Source organism: Vigna unguiculata, chromosome 2, assembly GCF_037176805.1.
Source record: "Vigna unguiculata cultivar grain cowpea cultivar isolate G323 ecotype 2 chromosome 2, ASM3717680v1, whole genome shotgun sequence".
Taxonomy (NCBI): domain Eukaryota; kingdom Viridiplantae; phylum Streptophyta; class Magnoliopsida; order Fabales; family Fabaceae; genus Vigna; species Vigna unguiculata.
Window position 1 is genome coordinate 23,831,395 of NC_140793.1, and position 23,793 is coordinate 23,855,187.

The window sequence follows — 23,793 nt, forward strand, 5'->3', positions numbered from 1 at the left end:
GATACTTGCATTGATATCAGATCCTGGTAAGTTGTGCACTTGTAGTGACATTTCATTCTTTGTAGAGCGATAGACAAAGAGTTATACTCTACCATACACAAGGTTAGTTTGTAACGCCTTTGGTCAAGGTAAAACCCTAGGCTAGGACTTCTTGATCCTCTCACCACATACCTCATTCCTCTCTACTTGAGAATTTGAATGGTCAATAGAGCATCGAGATAACTTCCAACTAGATCCTTACATCAATGTATACACTACACAATCCACTACTAATTCTCCTTAAATTAGTATCCACAAATTCTAATTTATCAATTATCTCTCAATCAATCATTCATAAAAGTTACAGAACTTCTAAAATAAATCAGTCAACAACTACTCAAGTCATGAACCATTGCTCAACGAACACATCTTACTGGGTGAAAAGTGCATTTTTGATATACGACCAGAATGCTTGCCCAAAGAGTGTATCACTAGGACTCCAAAGGAAAACATCCTTCAATAAGTCGTCCAACAAATAAATGCTCGCCCAACGACTCCCAAGTCATGAGTCTTTGACTTTGGATTCGTCTAACGAGTAAATGCTCGTCTAGCGACTCCTAAGTCAGAGAGCCTCTGATTTAGAATTCGTCCAACAAGTAAATACTCGCTCAGCAAGTCTGTCGAATTTTGTAGAACATGATTCTACATGATTGTGCATTCCCCAAACAAGTTTAAGTAACCCACGAACCTTCACTTATGTCAAGCACATACCAAACTCAAATTTATCATATACATCAATGCCAATTGATGTCAAATGCAATACTAAAACATCAAACATTTCTAAACAAGCAGAATTAAACATAAATCCCATAGTTTCACATATCACATATCATTCCACAACTCATATGTAACGACAATCACAATATAATCATACAAATAATAATTATAAAATGTTTGTAACTTAAAAACAGTGTAATACCAATTAGCCTATTTATACGACTCTATAAAGGCCAAACACTTCTTACTCCATAGAATGTTCTATCTACACATAGAAACATCACAATAACAATAAGGACATATCATTATGATCACCGATCAGTAGAAATACATATTGATGATTAAAAAGACGCTTACGTGGAATAAGGTTCACATGCAACAGAAAATAGGAATAAACCAAAACGAGAGGTTGAAACTCAACTTACACGACCGGAGAAACTGATTGATCCAAATTGAAGAGTTCGTCGAGACGATCAATCTTACGGTCTCGGTTTTTCAATCAGACGACCAAAAAGAAAAAACTCTTAGATAGAAGTTAGAGAACTTTAGAAAAATAATTTCTAGAGAGATGATATATTTTAAACTAGTAAAACTCTTTTATAACAATTTTATTTATATTAAAACTTTTTAATATTAAAATAATTGAATCTCGATCTTCTTAAACAACTATCACTCCTAAAAAGTCATTTTCTAACTCTTTATATATATATATATATATATATATATATAATCTCAAAATAATTATTACTTTAGTTTTCAAAAAAAAAAATTTATTGAGATTTTTACTTTTTATTAAATAATACTTTTTATTTATAACTTGTATTGTCCTACCAAGCATTTAGAGACAATATTTGCATTTGTTATATATAATAACTTCACCAAACCTTTTCGGCCTTTTGCCTATAGGTTTTTCTGTTTTAAAAAGGGTTGGTTTGCAGAACAAATGCCTCTGAAGGAAGATAAACCGTTTCACCAATTATTCTCCAGTGTTATTAATGGAAACTTCTCTCCACACCGATGCAGTTATGAGAATTTTCAACATTAACATAAGCTTTCCAAACAATTTACTCTATCCCTTTTATTATTTATTTATTTATTTATTTATTTATTTATTATTACTATTATAAACACATTTATCTGCATATTCTTATTAAAATAATATAATTTGAAAATATTCAAGAATAAATATATTTATAAAGAAACTATAAAATTAAATGACTATTTTTTAGTTAATATTACTAACTAGGAATTATACAATTATGTGTCTGATTGTATATTTTTTATTAATAAAGGGTAAGATAATCTTATTAAAAAAAATTACAAAAACATATATCTGGTCTACACAAAGGTGTAAATTACTATCTCATTCCCACATGTAAAAACCATTCTATTATATTTCTAAATTCGCTGGATTAACCTTGCTACATTTTTTACGTGATATTTTTATATTTTTTATTTTAATTAGAGTATTATAAAATTTTAATTTTAATTGATATTTTATTTAGCTATTAATATATATATATATATATATATATATATATATATATATATATATATGTATAATATTTTTATTCGTATGATATAGAAATTTCATTTAAAATTTAATATGTTAAATTTTATATTATAATACCGTAAAATAAAAGTTGTAAAAAAATGTTAGAAAACAACCAACGTTATTAATTGTTATAAATTATTTATTAAAAAATTTCTATCAGATAAAACATATTACCGAAATGAAATTATTTTTTTCATAAAATAAATTAAAAATAATAATTTAGAATTTTTAAAAAATTTCTGCATCATAATTTATACACAAGTGAATTTTAACTTAATTTTTTTTAGAAAACAAAAAAAAATTAATAATACTTTTCTTATCTCAATAAATTTAGTTATGACAATTTCTATTTTCTCACATCTTATTTTAAACATCATACTAAAAAGAGTTTAATTAGTATGATGGTATTCACTTTCCTGATATGTCAATTTGATCTCTGTTCTTGAAAATGTGTAAATTACATACCAAATTTTGAAAAATTGTTGGTCTCAATTAGGTCTCTTTTAAACAAAAATTATTAAATTATTAACCGCGTTTCACTTGTCAATCTCTCATTTTTTTCACTATTTTTAATTTTTTTAATTTAAAAAAAATTTGAATTTTGTTTTGCCACAAGTTAAGTCCTTAGTATGTGTCACATGGCAATACCTTGCCACGTGTCAATGTCACTACCAATATCATTTTCTTGATTTTAATTTAGTTCTCACATATATCTATTTGTTTCAATTTAGTCCTCACATATCTTTATATGTTTCAATTTTGTTTTCAATATGTCCATTTAATTTAATTTAATTTAGTTCCAAATTTTTTTAAATAGAGAGATATTGTCTTTCTTTTAAGATGAAATTTATTATTTATATAAATATTATATTGGTATTTATTATTAAAAATGACTTACAAAATTAAATATTTATATTAAAATTAAAATTTAGTAGTAAAAGTCATGAATAACAAAATATAGATTAATCATTAAAAAAAGTGTAATATTACTTATGTTTTTATTTTCCTGCTCTTTTCATTTCATTTCATGCTACTCTTCAATTTATATTGTTTTTCGACATTATTAAAGCTATAAATTATACAAATATGTATATATATAATTAAAATTAATATAAATATTAAATGTAGACTCATTAAAATAAGATAGCACAAAAAATAAAAACGCCGGTTTAAGCTTTTTAACCATATATTATGCCAGTAGTTTATGATAAGAGCAAATTTGAAACTTCCTCTATTACTAAATTCTTGATTTTTAACCTGTCAAATTTAAGTCATAGCTTCATGCATATTCTGAAGTCTCATGTAATGGATTTGGTCAGAGACACATAATTGTTGTCCGTTTATTTATTCGTTTAAAAAATATTTATGTGTATTTTAAAATTCGTGGATGTCCATTAATAAATAAAATATTTTATAAATTTTTAAAATTAAATAACAACAAAATATAAAAATTTGAATTAAATAGGAATTAAGTAAAATTAATTAATTAATTAATATATCCAGATATATTGTGCATAGAAAGCATTGGTTAAACACTTAATAGGCTATATTGGGTTGATTGGATGAATGGATTGAAGTGGGCTTTTTGAATTTACAATTACTCACTCGAAAGGGAAAGCCCAAATACGAGACATGGACAAATAAATTCCTGGCTGTTTCTTTCTTCCACAATAAAAAAATGTTATTATCCTGTGTACGTTTTGCACATTCTAAAGTCCAATACTTTTTATGTTTATATTTATGCCACTTATTTGTACTTTTTCAATTCTAGAAAATACTTTTTGAAAATAATTTTTCAGAAGAAAAAAAAAATTAGGACGCCAATTTAGAAATTGTTTGAATGAAGAGATGGAAAATTGAGAAAGCAAAAAATTAGAAAAAGAAATGGAGTAAAAAGTGAAATCATTTGTATTTAATGAAAAAAAGAAAAACAAAATAACTTTGTAAAAAATTTGTAATTGAATTGATTAGTTTGAAGAAGTAAAAACGAGTATATGTATTACAACTAAATAATAATAATAAAAAAACATATAAGAGCATTAGAGGACTTTTCTTCTTAACTTAAAAAACACCTTTTAACACTTGTCAAAGGCAAATTCTCATTAAATTAATAGATTCAAAATATTTAAAAAATATATAAAAAATAAAATTTTATTAATTTATTTATGAGATATAAATATCAATCTTCTTTGCTTACAAAATCTAACCGAGAAGCATAAGGCTACAACATTGTATTGTTTGTGTAATGAAACGCAATGTTTCTGAAACTGTGTAAACCTCCAATTGAAATAAGTATCTGTGTCTCGAGATTCAATCTAGATATTTTATAAACAAAAATGAAAAATAATACATAAAAGTCAAGGTTTTCCTTTATTCCCATCCCAGTATTATTTCATTAAAATTAAACTTAGAGTTTTCATGCATGTTTTTATTATATGAATTATTGAAGTAAAACTTCAATTTTAATGGGAGAAAAAATAACAGTATCAAAAAGTAGTTGTATATGCGTTTTGTTCTATATTATTTTCCTTTTTCTTTCCTCTTAATTTTGTGTATTGAAATTATTTGTAAATAAGTTTGGGTGAGAATGTTACTAGACAGAAGTTTCGAACTTTGTAATATTAATATTTATTTAATTAATTAATCAATTGGCACTACGTACTTGTGATAACATATCATATTATTAGTAACACTTTTAGCGTACATATGTTCTTTCAATGATTAAATTTTTGTATGGATCGTGAAATAACGTGGTTCTCATTGATTTTCTTTTAATAGTTCATGCACATACCAAAATGAGTTTCATTAAATTATAAACAATAATGGTCTATAATTAGAATTTTAGTCTCACCGAATAATTTAACAATTATTCAAAATAGAGTGCAAAAAATATCTTTCTAGTTTTTCTTTTTTATAAGAACTTCTTGAGGGCCCAAAAATAATATACAATAAAAAAAAATCCTTTTGGTGATGGATAATTGGTATTACTAGTCTCTTATGTAATTGGTAATAAGCTATTTAAAAAAGAATGGTTTTGCATCTTGGATCCCCATAAGTAATACATCCACTACCATAATTTTTGAAAATGATCATTGTATATCTTGTATGTATATTTAAATAGTGATTTCTAAATTACTTATTCTGAAAATTTTCTGGAACAAGTTGTTTAGGATCAGAGGAACATATGAGATGCATTGAGATCTTCCAAAAAAACTGTTGCGAGTAAAATTTAGTAGGATTATGCTTTAATACGGATGTCTATTATTGGTGGTTAGAGTTAAACTTAGTTTTTGGTGTTTCAAAACTTTAATTCGCATGATTTTTATTTGGTTTCACCTTCAGAGTTAGTTGAACATTTATATAGAAATCTCATTTTAGTTTTCATCTCATGAGTTAGTTTCGGCCCAATAAGGTGTTAAGCCCAATTTTTGTGGCCCACATAATTGGGGGCCTTTTTCAAAGTCTACAATCCCTAAACTCCCAATGAATTGGGTTGGGACCCTTCATCACTTTTTTTCAAAAATTCTACGAATGAGAAATTTTTATTCTCTTCCACTCAACTTCAAACGAAATCTCTACTTTTCCAACTGTCATCATCTTCGGTGAAGCTTCACAGCAACATAGAGTGATACAAGGCGACAATGATAACGAGTAACGACGACGATCGAGAGATAGAAGAGGAGAATCGTCGAGAAGGTTAACCTTTCTTTCAACTACTTTATGCAATATTTGTTTCTATTATCGATTCGACAACAACAATTCTTTGTTTCACATTGAATTTTTTCATTTCTTAGAAGCAATTCAGCTACTTCTACGTAACTCTTTGTCTCAATGCTTGATTTGGTTGATGGGATATATGGATTGGGTTCACTTATGTTTTGGGTCTGATTTTTATTTTTGCGTTTGCGGGGTTATGGTTTTAGGGGAACAAGTATTGTGGTGCACTAGTTTGGGAATTTCTTCCTACACCTTCAAGATTTCTTCTGCATTTTCAAAACTTTTTTAAAACTCAAAACTACTCTTTAAGTATTTGAGAAAAGATACACGGATCGCATCCCCAAATTCAATTCCAAATATTGACTTCCGGTAAAAATGTTTCTGAAAGTCGACGTCCAGTGAAGAATTTGAACTTCTGAATGTAATATATATATATATATATATACATATATATATATATATATATATATATATATATATATATATATACACACCGAAAGTCGACTTCTGAAATATTAGTGAAATATTAAGGATGACAATATGGGCCTGGCCCATCAAGCCGGTCCACAGGACCGTGAAAAAAAATACGGGACGGGTCAAGGTAGTGAATACGCAGGCCCACAGTCGCCCAGCCTGCATAAACCCGCGCAGGCTGGCCCCGACCCACAAGCCCACATAAAAAAACTTCCATTTCTGTATAAAAGTTACTTTTTTATAGACTCTTGCATTCCAAATTCTCGTATAACTGGAAAAAACAAGTATTATGTATTTTTTAATGTGTTAAAATTTAAAGAATACATTGTGTATGTAATAGTATGAATATGAATATGATGAAAATGTAAAATTATCAATTTATCCCCAAAGTCTTTACTTAATTTTGTGAACTTCTTAAGTTTCCCAATTTTTAAATATTGAAAATTTTATCATAAGAATTAAAAAAAATTAAAAAGAAAAAAAAAGGGCCATCCCGCGAGCCCACTAGCCATCCAGCAGGCCAAGTATTGTTCTCTATCGCTAATTGTGCTTAGTTGAGCTACGTGCTTATTTACCTTTCGTATATGTTGTTCACATAGAAGTCTAACCACCTTGGTGTGGGTCAGGAGAAGTTGTAACCATTAACACTCAAACAATCTTTTAGGGTTTTCATATGTACCACTTATCCTTCGTAACCTTGTTGTTCAAAAGCGTCTTAGTCTATACACTCTAGGAACAACACCTTCTCGTATTTCCTTCTACTCAATTTTTTATTAGATTATGATAAATTATTTTTTAATATTATTTAAAAAAGGTACATTGATGAAGAATAAAGAATAAATTCATTGTTTAAAAGTGATAAAAGAAAAACTATTCGTGAAAATGAAAACAAGATAGATTCTACTTCTTCACAGCATTATACTGATGATTCAATTATTCGATTAGGAAAACTAATTTTTGAAACATTATACTAATGATCCAATCTAATGATTAAATAATTATGTTATTTTGGTTAATTTTTTTTATTAAGATATATCATACTAATAATATTGTGTTTCAATGTTATATCTTAAAATTGAAATGTTAATAATTAAATGATTTTATCGTTGTTAAATGAGTTAATTAATAAATAATATAGTATTTGTTTTATTAAATCAATCAATATTAATATAAAAGTGTATTACTATTTATATGTATTTTTTAAATAATTATTTATTATTTATTATTAAAATTTTAATTATTCAACATTTAAAATTAAATTCTTAAATATTATTTAAATATTTAAAGTTGATTAATATATTTTTCTAAATTTTAATTGTTAAAATATTTTTTTAGAGTAAAATCATATCTCACAAAAGAAATTCAATTACGTTACCTCATGAACCGATGACTCCTTAGGAGGATGGAAGGGTTTTTTTCCAAGAGCATTATTAGGAGCATGACTATAAAAGAAAATCTTCTCCTTACTTCTTTTAGTTTGCTTAGCATTTTTCCTTGGCTTTAGTTTCTCTTGGCTCATGTCATTTCCTTCTTTTGTGCATGTTGCTTTTGGGACCCCTAGTTTGATATTGAAACCTTTTGGAGGGATGAGAGTGTTAGGACAAATTTAATTTAGCTCCAGACCTACTTTGTGGTCCTTAAGAAGGTCTTATTGATGATGTCATCACTTTTTTGATAGATTATGCAACACCTTTCAATTTTCACTTTATTTGATAACTGAAGTCCTCAATTGACGATAATTGCACATAAACTTTAAATTTATGTTATACCTAACAAAAGAACTCTTTAAACATATTAGTTTGTTGCATGGACTATCTTCATATTCCACCCACCTAAATGATTCTCACAAAGCACAAGTCTACATCAAGATTTCTTAGGATACAATTTAAAGCTATTTTTATTTCAACAACCATTTTGACACAAACTTAATTTGACTAAACTGTGTTGTACCTTATACGATCCCTACTTTTACTACATTTTAAGTAAAGTTATTTGACCTAACTTTGATAAGTACATTGAAATGTTACTTGAAGAAAAGGATGGTATTTAATGTTGCATGGAATTTTTTAATGTACCTTTAGGTTCACACTAGACAAATGAAGAAGATAAAGCTAGTTGAGTTCAAAAGTTCTTAAGAACTATACAAGAATATGCAACAACTAGTTCTTTCAAATGCTATACAATGCTATTTTGTGAAGAAGAAAAGTGATGTGATCAAGTGAGAAGTGCCAAAACATTGTCAAATTATTTTTATAACCCTAAAAGTTTTGTAAAAAGAACATTGTTGTGTTTGTTTAGAAAACTAGAAAAGAGTACTTACATTTGCATTCGTCATAAGATGTTAACATTCTATACTAAGCACAACTTTGTATCTTTATACTTTCACATTTATACAAACTTTGTTTAATTAAGAGTGTCTAAGCTCCAAAGAATAATCTAGCTTAACCAAGAGCGGCTATTATCTAAACAAAACACAACTTTTAGCCAAAGGTAGTTGTGTTTCAAAGAATACTCTATTGGTTAGTCAAAAGTTCTTGAGGTTCTAATAATTCTTAATTTTTAGTTAAAAGTGTCTATCTTCCAAATGATACTGGAGTTTTTTAGTCAAAGATAATTGTTTTTCAAAGTATACATGATTTGTAACTTGTAAAAGTATGTAGAGTGAAAGTCAAACAGTTATTAATTGATAGATAATTTGATATAATTTGTGTATTATACAAATTAGTATAAAAATTAAAAAATAAATCTTTTGTAATTATCTATTACATATTATTGCATCACATTATTAAAAGAAGAATAGATTTACAAACTATTTCTAGAACATTTGATTTTATAAATTGTGTCAACCTAAAACCATCATTTAATATCAAATGATACCTCGCAAAAATCTTAAAAAAAATTAAAATTGAATTTAACCTTCCCTTCTTACATATTTTGATATGTTATTTACACTTTTTTTCTTCTCTTACAAAGATTTCTACACATGTTCATTGGTTACACACCATTTGGACACTTGTTTGGAATTTGCTTCCTATAAAGATACTATTTAAAAAAGATTTAGTATATAACTTTGGTTTTTACATTTGACACTACCAACCCATGCAATCCAAAAGGAATCATAAGAGACTCATCAATTAATAATAATAATAATAATAATAATAATAATAATAATAATAATAATAATAATAATAATAATAATAATAATAATAATAATAATAATAATAATAATAATAATATCTGTATTTTTCGGTTTGCTTGAATGTTTATTTTTATCAATATGATAATTTGAGACCAATGAATTTTTAAGTGCTAAAATAAAAGGTAAAAGGTAAATATGTACTTAGAATTGACAAAAAAAAAAAACTCAATCTATGTTTTAGTTTAGACTTTGTATGGATGATTTTTAAGTTTATTTAAAAAGGTTATCATTCCTAATTTCTTATTAAGAGTATTTAAAATTATTTGTGATGTCGTTAAAAAAAATAAATGCTGAAAATGAATGGGATAAGTTCTGGAGCCCTTCATCTCTTGTTACGAATAGAGAAAATAAACATTAATTAGATAACAAAAAAATAGTATAAAATTATAAAAGAAATATATAGTGAAATTCTCCTGTTTGATTTGGTATACATAATTTTTTAAAAGTTATTCTTTAGTTTGACTATTTGTTTTATGTATGAATTAGTTAACAACTAATTTTCCTGTGATCACTCTTTACATGGTGGGGAAAAAGATACCTTGAACCACCGAATAGGCTCCAACTTGGAAGACCGAATTTAATCCAGCTTAGTAAGTAAGAAGTGCGAAGACCTTAGACCTCCTGACATATAGGTTAGTCCGAATACACTCCAGCCTAGGAGCCTTTTCATGGTGCACGTAATAGTTAAAAGCAAATGAGCAATGTTGAAACAAGCAAAGATACCCAGTGACAGAAAATGCTACGATGTCGTGATTACTAGGGAGAAAGTCGAAGTGACTTCGACACAGGAGCAGAGAATGTCTCTGCTGATAAATAGTAATGAAGATTATATAAATCTATGCTGGAAGATGGAACGGTAAGAAGAGAATTAAACTAATTAAACACAGTTAAGAAAACCTAAAATCAACCAAACACCGCAAACCCTAGGCTCATAGGGTTAGGTCCATTAAAGTACTATAAAATGCACTATTCACGAGGTAAAGATACTATGCTATATTTTACTATTCTTGTCATTTATTGCTATGACATTGACTTGAGCGTCGAAATGACTTTACAGGCTCCACCACTGATAGGATCCTTCATCGGGAGAGGATATTTCGGCTTATAGACTTAGACCTTGAAGTGAAGGAAGTGGACATGTACATCCAGAGATTCGTTGGGTTCGATAAAACTTGTGTTTGCGAGTATATCTTTACTTTGCAGGAACACACTATTTAATTTTTTTATTTTGTAATATTATATATATTGTTAATTTCTTTACAATTGCACTATTAAAACTTCATTTTCCAATATTTCATATATTGAACAGCAGATAAAGAAGAACAATTAAAATATATTTTAAGATTTTTTTTATTTTATAAATTTTTAATTATACTATTTAATAATCAACCAAAATGTTTTCTAAGATTTTAAATATGCAAATACATGGGTGCGACATAGGTAGTACTAATAATGTCACAAATAAATGGTATTTTTTTTGAAAGTGTGAATTAGTTGAAAGAGTTTTAAACTATATTTTGTTTAAAAAGTAGTATGAATATCAACAAAGTTCATGTTATTCACGATTTCTTTTCAAAGTTATGAATTAGTTAAAAGAAGAGTTTTATACACAAGTATGATTAAACATCTAAACTTGGGCCGAGAAAAAAAACTTCAGCCCAAATAACTTAACCCTTGAACAAGAAAGGCTCTTTCTAATTCCCGCACTTTCCGATTCTTCTTCTGCACTCCTATAAAACGAAAATTTCCACATTGCTCTTGAAAATTAATTTCCAAATTCTGCAAGGCCATAAAACAAAGTTTTAAGTTGGTAGAATTTGTGTTTTTCTAAATTCCGTATTGTACGGTTCAAAAGCTTTTCTGACTTTTAAATTATTTAATTTGACAGTTTTTTTTATTAACCTTTAGATTGTTTAATTTAAAAGTTTTTTTTACATACAAATATCTTAATGTTAATTTTTGCTTGAAAAATAAGTTTTAATTGAGTTTTTTTTTTTCATGAATATGCTTCTAGATTACGTATTCCGTAAGTTTCTTTCCAGATTGTACGATGAGAAAGATTTTTCTAAATTACACAATTCAAAATATTTTCTTTTTCTCGAGTCCATCCAGGGGGAAGAGGGGAAGTTTATTCTTTTAACCAATCCCATGAGGGGTGCACATGGAATGTACGGGACTGCAGAAATAAATGGCTCCCGTTCTAACGAACTAGTTCAACCTAGCCCAGTAACGAAACGACATCGTCTCTTAATAAATAAACGACCAGTGTTTCAGTACGCGTCATGTCACGAACAACATCATCCTCTTCCACGCGACATGTCGATAGTGCAACTCTCTCCAACGGCACACTCCCAATTTTCTTCCCACCCCAATCCTCCGACAACCTCGGACCGCGGCATTTTATTCCACGAAAAGGTGCGCTACCTTAAAGCCCTCAAAGTGAACCCGGAGAAGGCTTTCCACTTGAACCCCACACTCCGCTCCTCCCCTCTGGTCGCCCTGGAATCTGTGACGCGCTGTCTCTACTCTCTCGGAGTTCCACGCGCCGCCTTGGGGCGCATCCTCGACATGCACCCCGTGCTCCTCACGTGCGACCCCTATTCCCAACTCTATCCCCTCCTTGACTTCCTCCTCCATGAGGTCCCAATCCCCTTCCCCGACGTGCACCTCTGCATCCTCCGCTGCCCCAGATTGCTCGTTTCCAGCATCGATGATCAATTGCGTCCCACGCTGTTCTTTCTCAGGGAATTAGGGTTCTGTGGGCCACACTCCCTCACGTGCCAGACCACCCTGCTTCTCGTGTCCAGCTTGGAGGACACCCTTTTGCCCAAGATTGAGTTTTTGAAGAGTTTGGGATTCACCCACATCGAGGTTTCCAACATGGTCGTCAGGTCCCCTGGGTTATTGACTTTAAGCGTGAAGAAGAATTTAATGCCCAAGCTGGAATTTTTCTTGAAGGAGATGAATGGGGATGTTGCTGAGCTCAAGAGGTTTCCTCAGTACTTTTCTTTTAGCTTGGAACGGAGGATTAGGTCCAGATTTGGGATGCTTAGGCAGCTTGGCGTGTCGATGCCGTTGGAAGATATGTTGAAGGTTAGTGATGGCGAGTTTAATGCTAGGTTGCTTGAATTAAGGTTTAAGACTCTCGAGTTTGGAGTAGGACAATAGTTGTATTAGTTTGCTGTTGTTGGGAAGTTTAAACCATTTTAGTCCAAACATCAAGGATTTTAGGATCACCCACATTTGTCTGCGATTTTCCTCAATTTGAGTGTGATGAAACTGAAATCATGATGGTGAACGCAATTTAAAACCTGAATGTTGGTTTTGCTAAAGACTAAGTATAGTGGTTGATACTGATAAACATTTGTGCAAATCTGTTAAACTAATGTAGAGAAAGGGGTGCTTGTGATTCAGAGAAAAGGAGATTTTGGTAATGGAAAATAAGTATAAGAATTTAGGTTCTTGAATTGAGATTTGGAGTTTAGTAAGTGGTTGTTGTTGACAAGATTAAAAACAATGGTCCGGTCCGCTGTCATGATTGCAGCTACAACATCAAGTTTTTTTGGATTACCATGACTGCATAGCACTATTGCAGTCCCGTTTGTCTATGATTTACTAATTTACTAATATAAAGGATCACAACTGCTAGTTAAAACATTAATCGGTTGTAACTGCAGTTGCATTTGTCTGCAATTTCTAACCATGTTTAGGAGAGTGAAGTTGGTTTTGCTGAACTATAGTGACTGATATCCTAAGTGAAATGTATAGTGGTCTGTGTCGTTTAAATAGCCGCCAAAGCTATACTCTAAATATCAAGGATCCGATATTGCGTCCACAGTAATTGTTGTGGTTGCACCTCCCATCCTGCATCTTTCATCTTTGGCTAGCCTCCAACCAATTGAACTTTTAGTTAACATTATGCCAATATTCATGTATATTTTCATACAATTTAACTTTTTATACATATATTATGATATGTTGGTATAATAGTATATTTCAACTGTATTATATGTCTTACTCTATATGATATAACATATTATTGGCTTTCCGCAATATATGATATAGCAGGTTATTGGTTTTCTGACGTGCAATCCTCAATTAATGTCACTGATTGCGGTTGATAAGTATATGTGTGTTTCTTTCTCTGTTTCTCTGTTCCGACTGGGTTTGTACAGTGTTCTATTGGGTGTGCTGTTGATTTTCGTGATTGAAATTGTAGAAGATGTTGTATGATACTGAACTGGGCTATAATCTATGAAGCCCGGATATGAACTCGGATACAGACACGGAGATACGGCTAAATCGAAAAAACACGGAGATACAGCTAAATCGAAAAAACATAACACATTGAACACGACATACATACATATATATGCATATATATATATATATATATATATATATATATATATATATATATATATATATATTAGTTTTAAACTTTTAACTAATTCATTTCATTGTCAACTAATACAAAAATGAATCCAGTCTATCTATCTAATATCCAGAAAAGAGAAAAATAGTGATTATATCAGATTTTTTCTTATTTTTATAATCATAATAGATACAAGTTTTTGATTTTTTAGAAAATCATTAAATTTGTAGTCATTAACATTGTGATGAAGTTATGTCAAAATCATGTCAAAGACAAAAAAAAAATATTTCAAATTGAACATTTTACAGACACGTGTGTTGAACAAATATGTATGTGTGTCGGTGTCCGATACGTGTCAGACACGGGGCACGCCATATTAATATGGCATGTCTGGGCTTCATAGGCTAGAATGATAGGGTGGTGATGAAAATACAACAGGGGCGTGGGTGAAGATGGTGGAAAATGAAGTTGTGAAGCGAAAAAGTGAGTGATAGAAATTGTTAAGGAATGGAGAGAGTGGAATGAGGGGAGAAAACAACAGTCGAAAGAAGAAATGAAGAAGTGTGAAAATGGAGAAGATGCGAGCAGAGGAGAATATGTGTTTAATGATTTTTTGGAGCAGAAAGACTTAACAATTCCCTGAACTAGAAGTGTGCGTGATTTCACTGAGTACTTTTCATTTTATTTTTTTTTTGGCTTTTGGATCTATGTATCAGTACTGTGAGATTGGATTACATAATGAAGATGAGAATATTTTGGTCTTGGACAAGAAAGACTTTGATGGGGTGCACTTTAGTCAGTAAAGTATGAAATTGGGATTGTGGAATTGATTTTGATGATGGAACATGCTTTATGAACTATAGAATTTCCAGAATGCAATCAGTCAACTTTCTAAAGAATTGGCTTCAAAAGGAGGAGTCAAAGACATCAACAATTTGGCTTAGTCTTGTTAATTTCGAAATTTCTTTCAAACCCATAAACAATTTAGGCTCTATTTTTCCACGAGATTATGCATATTTCATGTGGAATCTTCCTACCATTTTTGTGTGCTTGCGTGATAATTTGAGATTTCTGAATGTTACTATGCCCTGTTTAATATGTTTTCAAATTTACCAAGCTTGAATTTCTTTGATGCATATGTGAAATTATATTGATACTAGCTCATGTTCTATCTCATTATTAAGCACTAGATTGTGTCAATGAATGTGTTAGATGAACAAGGTGTTATCAATACCAATGCGCAAGAACAGTCTGCAATTTTTTGAGTATAATTTCCATAGTTGATCTACAACGAGTAGCATTGACGAGCATACAAGGTTGAATCAAGTTTCGTGTTTGAAGTTGTGTAATGAACTATTGTTCAAAGAAGTGAAGAACCAAAAAAGGGGTTGCATAGTCTTTTTATCCCAAAAGAAAAAGAGAATCGATAGTGTATTTGTATACAAACAAAAATCAAGTATATATCCCACAAAATCACAGTATTTTTACAATAAAGATTATAACAGAAGTAACTATTTATTACTTACCTTCACTCTTCAAATAATAGATTCTGCTTTGAGGTAAGAGCATTCTCTCTGAACAAGAGAAAGTAAAAATAAATTTAATTCATGTTCCCCTCTTAAATCACTGAAATGGATATTACCCTGTAATATATCACTGTTATGTTATGAAAGATAAAATATGCTATATTGGGCCTAATTGTAAGAATGAGTTGGGCCGTTTCATTCTCCGTGAAAAGAATAAGGCTGGTACTTCCTGCATGCACCCCTATCAAACTCCTTCCTGCACTCCATCATTTCAGATTTTATTTTCCGGAAGACACTCACCCACTCCTTTTCTGGAAAATTTTTTCCGGAAACGTTGTTGGAGTGTAAGAAAAAATTGATAGGTTGCAGGAAGTAACGCCGAAGAATAATTGTTTTTTTTATTCCATGAAGCCCAGGATTGTATCATGGCCTGATATTGGAAAGAAGTAACCACATTCCCCTCAGCCTTTTTACAAACCAGAATGAAAATGTGATGTAATGTTACATGTGTTGAAACTTAATTTAAAGTAAAGACAAAAGAAAATGCATCCAAATAATAGATATATAATTCAGAAGATTGTCACATAAACTGAGAATAGTTTGACATGGTTTAGAGAAGTTTTTTTTTTTGTTATTATTTTGAGTTATATATTCCAACCTGTATCCATGTGGTCTTGCTTCTCACTATAATCTTCAGGTGTCGGTCATGATTCTTTCTTTAACCATCATCAAAGCAACGGCTTTCATTAATGTGAGGAAGAGAATGTTTTTGTCTTCATTTTTTTGCCTGCCCAGAAGGTTTATTATTATTGCATACTATGAAGTACCTACTACACAAGCTTCTTAATTTCATCTTCCATTAAGTTAGGTGTACTGGGTTGGTCCATTTGTATAACTACTAAAGAGGACTAAGTGGGGAATTGATTGCAATAATATAATTGATGCTTTGTGACAACACAATTAATATAAACAACATAATAGTAGTTTAAGATGTTGTCGTTGATGGAAGCATCTGGGTCACAAGTGGACTAGGTTACTGACAGGTTGGTGCCAAGTTTTAACAACTATTAATGGGTTTGTATCCAGTTAGATGAAATTGCAGGAGTACTATCTCCAAGCAAAGTAGCAATAATTCTCATGCCAGTCCGTAGAGTAAGTTAAATTCAGACCCTGTTTCTTTTTCACCCATGAGATGAAATTTCCGCGCACAAAATCATCTTTCTCCATTTCAAATTAACTTTATGCACCATACAGATAAGGTAAATTATTAATTTTGTTTTCAGTTTCAGTCTCTCTGCATGCAGGGATCCGATCAGATCAGACACCAGTTTTTGTTTTATGACAATTTATCACAGTTTTCAGTTCTCGAAAGCTTATCTCAGTTTTGTACTTTTGTTTAGTTTGATGCATTTCAAAGCATTATCTCACAATAATCACTGTTACATTATACTAATTGGTATGCAGTGATTAGGCTGAGAAATGTATGTGGAACGAACATTATGATAATGATGGGAATTATTATTTACTGTCGGTTCCCTGTTTGGCAGGGAAGACAGAAAAATTGAAGTAGGGTAAAGTATTTTTATGATTGTTCTGATATCTGATGCTATTCTTGAAGCATTTGATGGAAGTTGGCACTAGTAACTGCGAGAAGCCATGGTGCCCCTCATCTCATTACCAATTATAACGACATGTCACATCACTGGCGCGGAATACTGTGCCAAAATGCAGTGTAATTGCTTCAATGATGCAGCTGGATCAACAACTAGCTTTGGACGTACTAGGATTTTTTTTCTTTCATTTTCTGTTCCCACAATTGTATTATATGTTCAGGACCCTTTTTAAGTTGATTGCTAGAACAACTCTCAAGTACCTGAATATTTTCATGAATTACAACATCTATGAATAGTGATTCTTGTTGTGCATGTGTTGTGTTATAGGGTATTGGGGTCCTCTTGGTACTACAAAGAGAATGAGAAAGAAAGATATCAGAAAAGGTGATCGCAGCGCTTACTTAAGCACCATTTTTTCTCTTGTAGCAAAGCAAAAAGCTTTTACACAAATCATAGGGTTCTCAAAGGGTTACAGATACTAGTCGGTGTCAGATCCTCATGCCTTACGAGAATAATAAAATAACATGTTTGTGGCACGTTGGATTATAGCCCAGTTCAGTATCATACAACATCTTCTACAATTTCAATCACGAAAATCAACAGCACACCCAATAGAACACTGTACAAACCCAGTCGGAACAGAGAAACAGAGAAAGAAACACACATATACTTATCAACCGCAATCAGTGACATTAATTGAGGATTGCACGTCAGAAAACCAATAACCTGCTATATCATATATTGCGGAAAGCCAATAATATGTTATATCATATAGAGTAAGACATATAATACAGTTGAAATATACTATTATACCAACATATCATAATATATGTATAAAAAGTTAAATTGTATGAAAATATACATGAACATTGGCATAATGTTAACTAAAAGTTCAATTGGTTGGAGGCTAGCCAAAGATGAAAGATGCAGGATGGGAGGTGCAACCACAACAATTACTGTGGACGCAATATCGGATCCTTAATATTCAGAGTATAGCTTTGGCGGCTATTTAAACGACACAGACCACTATACATTTCACTTAGGATATCAGTCACTATAGTTCAGCAAAACCAACTTCACTCTCCTAAACATGGTTAGAAATTGCAGACAAATGCAACTGCAGTTACAACCGATTAATGTTTTAGCTAGCAGTTGTGATCCTTTATATTAGTAAATTAGTAAATCATAGACAAACGGGACTGCAATAGTGCTATGCAGTCATGGTAATCCAAAAAAACTTGATGTTGTAGCTGCAATCATGACAGCGGACCGGACCATTGTTTTTAATCTTGTCAACAACAACCACTTACTAAACTCCAAATCTCAATTCAAGAACCTAAATTCTTATACTTATTTTCCATTATCAAAATCTCCTTTTCTCTGAATCACAAGCACCCCTTTCTCTACATTAGTATAACAGATTTGCACAAATGTTTATCAGTATCAACCACTATACTTAGTCTTTAGCAAAACCAACATTCAGGTTTTAAATTGCGGTCACCATCATGATTTCAGTTTCATCACACTCAAATTGAGGAAAATCGCAGACAAATGTGGGTGATCCTAAAATCCTTGATGTTTGGACTAAAATGGTTTAAACTTCCCAACAACAGCAAACTAATACAACTATTGTCCTACTCCAAACTCGAGAGTCTTAAACCTTAATTCAAGCAACCTAGCATTAAACTCGCCATCACTAACCTTCAACATATCTTCCAACGGCATCGACACGCCAAGCTGCCTAAGCATCCCAAATCTGGGCCTAATCCTCCGTTCCAAGCTAAAAGAAAAGTACTGAGGAAACCTCTTGAGCTCAGCAACATCCCCATTCATCTCCTTCAAGAAAAATTCCAGCTTGGGCATTAAATTCTTCTTCACGCTTAAAGTCAATAACCCAGGGGACCTGACGACCATGTTGGAAACCTCGATGTGGGTGAATCCCAAACTCTTCAAAAACTCAATCTTGGGCAAAAGGGTGTCCTCCAAGCTGGACACGAGAAGCAGGGTGGTCTGGCACGTGAGGGAGTGTGGCCCACAGAACCCTAATTCCCTGAGAAAGAACAGCGTGGGACGCAATTGATCATCGATGCTGGAAACGAGCAATCTGGGGCAGCGGAGGATGCAGAGGTGCACGTCGGGGAAGGGGATTGGGACCTCATGGAGGAGGAAGTCGAGGAGGGGATAGAGTTGGGAATAGGGGTCGCACGTGAGGAGCACGGGGTGCATGTCGAGGATGCGCCCCAAGGCGGCGCGTGGAACTCCGAGAGAGTAGAGACAGCGCGTCACGGATTCCAGGGCGGCCAGAGGGGAGGAGCGGAGTGTGGGGTTCAAGTGGAAAGCCTTCTCCGGGTTCACTTTGAGGGCTTTAAGGTAGCGCACCTTTTCGTGGAATAAAATGCCGCGGTCCGAGGTTGTCGGAGGATTGGGGTGGGAAGAAAATTGGGAGTGTGCCGTTGGAGAGAGTTGCACTATCGACATGTCGCGTGGAAGAGGATGATGCTGTTCGTGACATGGCGCGTACCGAAACACTGGTCGTTTATTTATTAAGAGACGATGTCGTTTCGTTACTGGGCTAGGTTGGCACCAACCTGTCAGTATGCGGTGCCAGCTGTTCAACCAGCTTGCTTTCATATTCTTCTTCTTCCTCTGTTCGGTTAGTTAGGGTTTCTACAATTCCGCTCTCTTCGCTTCGCTTTACAATCAAACTATACAACAATGCAATTCCTCCAAAAATTGAAAACTTAAAACGCAATTTCTCTCACTTAGGACTCGCACGTGCCGTTACTGTCCAGTCACGTGTGCGGTAAGAGGTTCGGTTTGTCCCGTATTTTTTCTTGCTTTTTCACATGCTCTATTGTGTTCTAGTTTCTACTAGTTTTTGTTTCTGTTTTAAAACGAAGTTCACTATATATTTTTTGTTTGCATTAACTCTATATTTGGTAAAGTAGCATTTGAAAATTTTTAGATGTGGTTTATGTGTAGGTGTTAGTTGGTATTCTTTGTGTGAATGTTTGGTTTAACTTTAGTAACCGCGTTTATAATATTTTTAATATTATGTTTCTTTGATTGATGTCAGTTTTTGAATTTATTTGGTTACTGATACACTATATGATGTTTATCGCTGTGCTTGGTTTTTGCTTTAGTGTTTTTTTTAGTATAGTGTTTCTGTGATTAGATGTCATCTTTTGAATTTATTGCATTTTTCCAACTAATTTGATGTTTATGGCTTAATGTGACTTCGGAGACTAGCTTTACTTGTTTACTGTATTTTACCTCTTTCTTTTTGGTGGTTGAAATAATAACTTTCTCTATATTTTATCTAAATGGTTAATGCGGTTCTTTTCTTTTTCTGATTGTAGAGTTTTCAGGGTGATGCTCTTGCTGGAGGTGGAATTTAGTTTCTATTAGACATGTAGGTTGAAGGTGGAAGGTACTGAGTGGTGAATTATTTGGCTCGAGGAGTTGGAACTTATTTTTGGAAGTGTCCCTCTTCTGTTATCGATTACGAAGTTGAGCAGTGACTGAAATAGATTGGATTGGAGGCGTTCAGAATTGGGTTTATTGTGATATTCTGAGAAAATAGCTAAAACGGGGTCTCTTTGTTGTGTGGCTTCAAGGCCACATGGATCAAATGCAGGCAGTAGGGACTGGTCCATGGGTCCAAATGAGCCCTTCTGGCGAACAAATTCAAGTTTTTCACCACCTCCAACAAGGTGGGATTTCAGATTCCAGTCTGAAGGGATGCAGTATACTGTGAATGACAGCATTCAACTCTATGGGTCTTCTACATCATCAAATGATAAAGAGAGTGGGAGCTGGGTCAGAGGCAACCACCTATATGATCTTCACTATTCTGCTTCAGATGGTACTGGTATTCTCCTTAGCAGTCCATCTGACCTTTCTCAGGCTCCTCAATGGACGCCTCCTGCAATACAAGAAATCAGTATTGACAATTATGAAAATTCAGCTAGGAAAGGTAAATCCTTATATATGAATTTTTCAAAGTAGTATAATTTAGATGTATATAAACCACAATAGCAAGATGGTTGTAAAAGATGGCTTGCATATAAGATAATGAAGCCTTAATGCTCTTAGGGTTGTTAGTCTCTAAAGAGGTTGCTTCCAGAAAGGTCTTTTTAATAATCAAAAAGGTAAAAAATTTCATTTACATGGGATCCTATTTGACTACAGCCTAGTGAAACAGAAACGAAGCATAAGTAGTTAATTGTATGAGTGGTAAGTTAACTGTATTGTATTGTCTATATAATAGTTTTTGCGTAGTATAAGTTATTGTATTGTATGAGTGGTAGTTAAATGTTTGTGTTTATTTTCTGTCATCACCATTTAATATGGAAGCCACTTTGTTTTGCACCTTCTTTCATAATTTAAAAAAGTTATAGAATAAAAGGAAAAGCTGAAGTGACACTTTTGTAATCAAAAGTGAAAATAGAAAATGAAAACAGAACATTTTCTTAATCTACCTCTTAAGTTGCTTCTAAGTTCCGTCCTATTGAAAAGTGTTTGGGAAAAAAAGACGTTCTCAACAATCTTGTTGGTTATTATCAAAACAGTTTTGCTCTACTCATTATGTTCTTGCTATGGTTATGCCTTTGACATTTTGTTTGAAGCAATGAAACAGTAAACAGTAAACATGTTTTTGGTCATTTTTTGTTTGTAGAGTTAGGCTTACATCAAATGGTAGAGAGCTGAACTAGTATTTCTATAAATTGTCAGGTCTTCTGTAGCATGACAAGAGGAAACCCATACATTGATAAATCTGGTCTCATTGCATAATTGAGTCATGATTTCTTATAATTCTGCCTCTAAATTATACAGCTTTAACTTTTTCATTTTTTAATTATTGAAACTCAATTTAATAATTTTCCTTTTCTTGTGAATCATGACATCATTCGATTCCTTGAGGATGTTGAGTTTTGGATCATAATTTGTCTGTTTGTTAATGTGTCTCAATAGGGTAGCAATTGATGGTACTGTTAAGTCGTTCTGATATTAGTAACAATAAAACTGAAGCACTCAATTTTGTCTGTGGTTTATTCTTTCAGTATAAACTTGTTTGTTGTTACTTCTGCGTATTGAACTTCTCCCAACTCATTTGTACTTTTGGTAGATCCTCATCCTTCTGCGGGCAGGGTATCTTTTACTCCCACTAAGGAGGTAAGTTTCTGGTTAAGCACTACTAAAAGATACTTTAGTTGGGCAATTATTTCTCATGTGTTTGTCTTAAGAAATAAACTAACAGGTAAGACATATATATGCAGGGAACATCTGTAAATCCCAACAGTGGGGGATCAACATCATCTCTGTCAGAAAGTAGTGAATCTGAGTCTACTACAAAATCACATTTATCCTGTCAGAGGAATTTCTCTAATCTTCGTTCTTTCATCTCTAAACCCATTCATCCTATGTCTTTTAATGACCTAACAACTACTAGAGATGCCTTTGGTCCTGCAGTTACAGATTTTACAGAGTTTGATACTTCTACTCCACTCCGAGACGGCCAGCGTTGGAGTAGCGCCAGCAGCAGTCAGGAGTTTGCTGATGTTACTGAGTCATTTGAATTAGAAACGCCTGGTCAATCACATTTTCCTTCCAATGGATTTAGGTGTGGCTTGTGTGAAAGGTTTCTCTCGCAGAGATCACCTTGGAGTTCCCGTCGCATTGTGAGAAGTGGAGACATGCCTACGATTGGTGTTCTTCCTTGTTGTCACGCATTTCATGCTGAATGCTTGGAGCAAACAACACCAAAGACACGGAAAAGCGATCCTCCTTGTCCTGTTTGTGTAAAAATGGAGGAGGAAAATTCCCCTGATTACCGGGGCTTTTTGAGATTGACGAATGGTTTTCCTAGGCTTAAATCATCTCGTGGCGATGGACCTTCCAGACCTTGGGGCTGTGTACAGGTGGGTGATTGTGTTGAAGGTGCTCTGCATGCACCCCCACGCAATGCTATGTTCATGCTTAATCGAAATCGTGTTAAGAAGAACCTGTCCCTGAAAGGTAGCTTAAGCAAGGAATTTCCAGGTAAGGTTAGGAAAAATGGGACATTTTCTTCGCAGCTGTTAAGTGGAGGAAGTTCAGCTGATGGGAAGGAAGTTGGTTGCTCCAAGGCAACTGCAGGTTCAAGTGTGTGGAGGTAATAGCAAATGTTGGTAGGTTCTAACTTACACCTACAGATTTGCAGAAGCTGATTTTTGCTAAGCAAAATTTGGTGACACTGATCCTAACCTATTCCACATTTTGTATAGATTCATTTGTTGTATGTGTTTTGGAGTTCACGCCTGAAACTTGATCTTATTTTGCCTGATTTTATGTATTTAGTTTGTTTTATCTTATGGTTTTAAAGCATCTACTTTTGTTGATGAAGTGCAGATTGAAAAAGATCCAAGGAGAAAGTTTTATGAAAATTTTCCGTAGAAACTAATATTGCATGTATAACGAACTACGTTGAGCCTTGTTATAGGAATATGCCATGCTGAGAAGTTTTGTTTAGGATAATAATGCTCGGTGGTCGTTTTGTCTGAAAATGATCTGATTTTGTTTTTATTTTATTTTATTTT

At 32.5% G+C, this 23,793-nt stretch overlaps 1 protein-coding gene and 2 pseudogenes across 4 annotated transcripts; 2 read left to right on the forward strand and 1 right to left on the reverse strand.

Annotated features, from left to right (window-relative positions):
- The first annotated feature begins 11,977 nt into the window (after window positions 1–11,977).
- Window positions 11,978–13,172, forward strand: LOC146888461 (transcription termination factor MTEF1, chloroplastic pseudogene; annotated as a pseudogene).
- A 5,366-nt stretch (window positions 13,173–18,538) lies between these two features.
- LOC114168553 (transcription termination factor MTEF1, chloroplastic pseudogene) lies at window positions 18,539–19,846 on the reverse strand (annotated as a pseudogene).
- LOC114168528 (uncharacterized) lies at window positions 19,786–23,563 on the forward strand. Of its 4 annotated transcripts, none has more exons than XM_028053390.2 (4): window positions 19,786–20,018; window positions 20,575–21,191; window positions 22,344–22,390; window positions 22,495–23,563. In XM_028053390.2, exons 2-4 carry the CDS (start codon window positions 20,870–20,872, stop codon window positions 23,371–23,373), a joined length of 1,248 nt encoding a protein of 415 aa, XP_027909191.1. In that variant the 5' UTR covers window positions 19,786–20,018; window positions 20,575–20,869; the 3' UTR covers window positions 23,374–23,563. The 4 variants fall into 4 exon arrangements, with proteins under 4 accessions (XP_027909191.1, XP_027909199.1, XP_027909205.1 ...); XM_028053398.2 differs by having other exon boundaries at window positions 19,848–20,025; XM_028053404.2 differs by having other exon boundaries at window positions 19,879–20,018; window positions 20,584–21,191.
- Window positions 23,564–23,793: the final 230 nt, after the last annotated feature.